Source organism: Phytophthora parasitica (assembly GCF_000247585.1).
Source record: "Phytophthora parasitica INRA-310 unplaced genomic scaffold supercont2.20, whole genome shotgun sequence".
In the NCBI taxonomy this organism is placed as follows: domain Eukaryota; phylum Oomycota; class Peronosporomycetes; order Peronosporales; family Peronosporaceae; genus Phytophthora; species Phytophthora nicotianae.
This window is the reverse complement of record NW_008649006.1, coordinates 605,443-610,806: the sequence shown is the minus strand read 5'-3', so window position 1 is coordinate 610,806 and position 5,364 is coordinate 605,443. Positions and strand designations below refer to the sequence as shown.

Genomic DNA, 5,364 nt, shown 5'->3' with positions numbered 1-5,364 from the left:
CCATCGGTCTTTAAAGAATATTATAGTTTTTAACATGAATATTCGAGTTGAAGTTAAAAATTGAGATTTTAACGACGATTTTCTTTAACCAAAATTCGAATCGAGTAATGTTGGAGTGTGTGGAGCTGTAATAGCCCAGATTGGATTTGGCCAGATGCCTCCACTCATCAAGCTCGTAATGCAAGCAAGGAACTTCAAACGAAATGCTGACGGTTCTTCTACAAACTCAAGATCAACAAAATCTAACTTTGCGTCCTCCCAATTCCGACGAGGTTCGGGATACTTCCGCGAACGGACAAGCGGTCTACAGGACACAAGCAGCACGAGGAAGAAGTAAAGAGTTCTACGACGTAGAACACCTATACGCCACGCGTTGGGTTCACAATATAAAATTCTATCTAGTGCAATGGGTTGGATATCATTTACTTACATGGGAACCTGCTAAAATCTTCCTTGGAAGCTCAAAGTCGACTTCGAGTTAGACACCATCGACTTGGTGTGGCTTTATCAACGAGCGAGAAGGAGACGACGGCATAAACAACTAACACGCCACAGCAACCGTTTAGCCATGAATAGTCTATAGTACCTTAAGTTCGCATGGCTTGGCGTATATCAAACTTATCAACTACTATAAACATTACTAATAACTGTTATCTGCTAATTTCAAAATCCAGTATACTAGTATACTGGATTATGGAAAATCCTCTAATACCGAAAAATGAGGGATGGACAGCCCCTACATTCAGTACAAAATACACAATAGTTATTTTATGAATATTATTTCAACCTCTGGTTATGTTCAGATTGCACAAAAATACAGTAACAAAATAAAAACTGGTATTCCCAGCTTAAGTCTCAAATTGGTTTCCTGATTAGCACCCAAACTCTTTTCAACACCACCAATTTGATAGTATTTCAGTGTTTAAATACCCATAGTGATAAAGTATGATTGATAATACGGTGGATTTAGACAGATTTTGCGTGGTGATCCACATTGTAGCTGGCACTCGTTGGTGGGTTTTGAAACGTGCCAAGACCCGAAGTGGTCGAAGAGCAACGGCAAAACGTCGGTTTCCCGATCGCGGTAGAGGTAGAGAAATAGGCTAGGCATTTCGAAAGCCCCTCGGTAGCGCTTAACCCGCCACTCCTCACCCACGAGGAAGAATACGAATGATTCCCCACTCTTTAGTGATCGTTGGAAATTCAAATAATTTGTGTTTCAATCACTATTATAGAGTCGAGAAAAAAAATCCCTTCTCCAGACTGAAATATTAGATTGCAGCTGTCAATAGCTGTTGTCCCTGGTTTTGTTTCGGTAGTGGAGAACGTGACTAAGCTGGCGAGTAGTGGTATTTGTTCCAGTACTTCGTGTATACCTTCCATAACAAATAGTCCGGGTGGTTAGCCAGCTCCTCCATCGACTTCGTCTTGAATAGCGTCCAAATGCCCCACTTGGTCGCAGCTTCAGTTGGGGTCAGTTTCTCAACTGTTGCAAAATCCTCAAGCAGCGGTCTAAGCTGTGCCTTGATCGATTTTTGACTCTCCACTAGCGTCTCAGGTTTGTGCAGAGAAGATAGCGACTTTGTCCTTGATAGCTTCGCAGCTCTGACCGCATCATCCAGTAGGTCCGAAACCACCCTGTCAAGCTTAGGCCCTGCTCGCGCTTCATTTTCATTCCCCAAATCCTTGCTGTCCTCGAGAACCCGGGCTTTTGGAAGTATACTGATATCGCTTGAGGTCACCGTGCTCAAAGAAGATGTCTTGTTGGGTGGTTCCTGCTTCATACCATGGCCAGCGGGAACATGTTCAGCCTTGACCAGGATGGCGACTGTCGCTGCGGCGATGATACAGCAGGATTTCATGATAAGGGCTTCTTTCAGTTGATATGGTGTTCGCGGGTTCAGAGAAATTTGCAAAGTGAGAAGTCCAAATGCCAATTGACAAAGGATTAATACACTAGCAACATCACAGGCACTCAAGTACCTCCGGTGGAAAGAACACGAGATCCCGTTCTATGATAGGATATAATGGTCTTAGTATTCGGAACAGTATTTACTAAGAATTGCAGAGGAGCCAGCATTGAACATCGTTGGGGAAGGTGGAGGTACGCAATCACTACATGAAATCGTAATCGGGCAGCTCCATTTGATCAACTAAGATTTGTTACAATCAGGCTGAGTCAAATCTTGCAGATAAAACTGCTGACATTTTGGCAGCTCTTTTGCTGATATTCGGCCGAGAAATTGGTTATATCCTCTTTTTTTTCGTCTAAGCCACCTGAGGTGGCTTATGTTAGATATAATCAGCTTGTGTTTTTGGGTATTTATTACTTCGAAGTATAAGCTATTAATACTGTGGAGTTGCACACATAAACAGCGACATTTGCATAATCAGAGTATCTACCACATTATCAGCGGCGCCGCATAATCCGCAACATCATCAGCGGTACCGCATAAGTAAGTGGAGTACGCTACCCTTCACTGGTGAAGGACTGAGCGTTCAAACGGAATCTTAATAGAACGCACCTCGCAATCTGCAGCAAAACTACCAGGTGGTGGAGTTTTGATGTCCCCACTTCAATAGTTCGCCAAACAGATGACGTTTTGTCGTTGTACATATCACCCCTTATATTCTAACGTGTTGAGACAAGTGAAAATATGGAAGAATGACATGTAGTGAGGCCCCCTTGTTTGGATTTCGATAAGGATCTCTGCTTCTTTGTTGGGATCATTTTGCTAATAAAAAAAAATAAAGTTTGCACCGTTTGCGCCCAGTTTTATGTTCAATTTTTTAAGGTAAATTGCCCATAACAAGTCTTTCACATACAGTCTATTATTGCGGTTTCTAGTCGACCTCAACCCTTTCGCGAACTAGGAGCCAAAATACCGCCTTTCGTCTGACCACGGTAATACTCCCCAGTATGAATATTACGGTAGTAATTGCAATATTTGACAGCATTTTCGATTGGGGTCAAAATGGCCCTTTCCACATTCCCGGTAATGCGAAAACGGTTGTTTTGATTGGATACAATTGTTACCATAATATTTATTTGGAAAACATTATTTTATTAGGTCTAAAGTTTATTCTATCTTGTTGAACATAAAATTCTTCAGTTAGTGGTGCACTTCCACTCTGAGATGATGACCAGATGAAGGCGACTTGGAAACTTATTTGCAAAGGTAAGCACATTGCAGAGTTAATTAGTAGGCATATCTTCGGTTCAGTTGGAGTTCTACGTTCTACGTAACGACAGTATATCCAGCTGATAACAAGTCTTGATAAAGTAATGCTATGCCGTTATTTGCGCAGGCGATCAAGTGTTTCTGTAGTGATCAACAGCCACCCCCAAAAGAGACGTAGCCTTACGACCCCACTAGCATCAGCACTTACCTATATATTATGTAATATGACCTCTACACTGTGACTCTATGACATGGGTTGTGCGGCGGGCTAGTATGCAACGCATGTAGATTACACAACATGAAGTACTCCGCATCGATATATCTAGTACTTCGCACCACACTCTGAGTTACCTGGGCGATGCTTCATTCAGCACCAAACAATGCAATGCGTGTAAACCATTTGAAAACTGTAATCTTTGGAATAGGCAGCCTAATGTATGCGATTTATAAATGAATAGATAACAGAACGTGATCAAACGTTTTTGACAGATATTTTTCAACTGTAAGGTGATCCGTCTATAAAACTTTATTGTCTACAATTCGACGACAGTCTGACAACCACCCTCTCCCAACTCACTCCCTCTATCTGTCTATCTATCCTGGACTGGAAAAATGGGTCCCGAAGTAAGCGCTCCCTTGATAGTGCGCGTGCTGGTCCATCGAAACGAGCGAGAAGTCATCGGCAGAAAGCGGCAGTTGCAACCCAAGAAGAGAGCGAAGACAAGGTTGACAACTCTACATTTTTATGACTGTATGGAGGGAGGTTCGTTCGGACGGGTGGTATCACAAGCCACCACCCCGTAGAGTGACTGATTCATTTTATTGCTATGTTCATCCAGGTGCTAGCCTCAAACGTCAGAACGGAGTTAACATTTTTGTTGGGGAACAAGATTTTGCTGTCATTTTACCTGCGATAAATAGCCCCACCGCCAGTTCAAGGTGCTGTGGTTCTTTGACTATAACAGGTTTTACACTCTGTCCAATACGTTTTTTATAATACTGTTTTAGAGCATTTGTCGACCTGTGCCGTCCCTTCCGTTCGCGCACAATTATAGGGATGTAAGAAGCGATGGCCCGAGAGTTTTAGGATTGGACTTTTCCACATGAGTCTTCACAGCGAGGGCATGAGCGTTCAAAGAGGGGGATAACGGTGACTTGGAGCCAACGCCACCAGGTTACAGGATTGTTTCGAAACGAAACACGCAATTAGAAGCTCCGTCAGGTTTGCAGACCGACATCGGCCAGAGTGAAGTAAACCAAATTCACGACGCAATCACAGTCTCTCATCAGGCCAGTGGAGGCGAGACCCAGCAAAAACATTTTCAACATAGTGCGGAAGACAACGGCAGGAGAGTAGTTGATGTTGGACAATTGGATAGATCTCAATCTATACCGTTCCCGAACTATAAAGGTTGACACCAGGGTCTCACCAGGTCCAAACTATCAAAGTTTGAATTTTTGCCTTGAAAGTCACAAACGGATGCTATTTTACTCATCACTAACCCATTTGAGTGCTGCATGCAATGCAAAGATTCCACTAAACGAATATCATCGACTGCCAACACTTGGAGGGTGTTACTCCAATGCATGAATCGGCGGTGGTACATATCCAGGCGACACCACGACGTGCCTTGGAGTGCACTAACGATGGCGGTAGTATTTTTACCGAAGAAACAAGCAACCCACCCAATGACAGTGCCATCACCACTATTGGGAGGGAAGGCTTTGGTTCAGATTTACGTCATAGATGTGTCTACAATTCTCATGTTATTGCTTTTTTTTTCTAGCAGGGACGTCAAACTCAGACGGGGTAATGGCGCTATTATCTCCAGCTCCTCGAGCTTGTCGAGGACCTGCAGTGTTTGTACCATCCCTTTACATTAATACGCTCGTAGCGTTTTCTCCTTCTCGTGAAAGCTGGATTAAGGAAAAGCTCAATAAAAAAGTTGGTACAGCATATATTGTCGGCCGCATCTGCACTACCGTCAAGTCAAAAAGAAGGGGGACAAGAATAAGCAAAGCAAGAGTGCATCGGACCAGCAAATACCACTGCCCTGCCAAGTGCGTTGGACTGATTTGTAGTTTCAGTCTGAGCCGGAGAATATCTCGCTAAATTTGGTGCAAAAAGGTCACGCCAATCACAATCTTCACATGGCAGGCCCGAACACATTGTACTGGTAAA

At 43.3% G+C, this 5,364-nt stretch overlaps 1 protein-coding gene across 1 annotated transcript; it reads right to left on the bottom strand.

The window, feature by feature from the left end:
* Positions 1-1,196: 1,196 nt before the first annotated feature.
* PPTG_10077 (hypothetical protein) lies at positions 1,197-1,902 on the bottom strand. The gene has a single exon (XM_008905320.1). The coding sequence runs from the start codon at positions 1,860-1,862 to the stop codon at positions 1,332-1,334; it is 531 nt and encodes a 176-aa protein (XP_008903568.1). The 5' UTR covers positions 1,863-1,902; the 3' UTR covers positions 1,197-1,331.
* Positions 1,903-5,364: the final 3,462 nt, after the last annotated feature.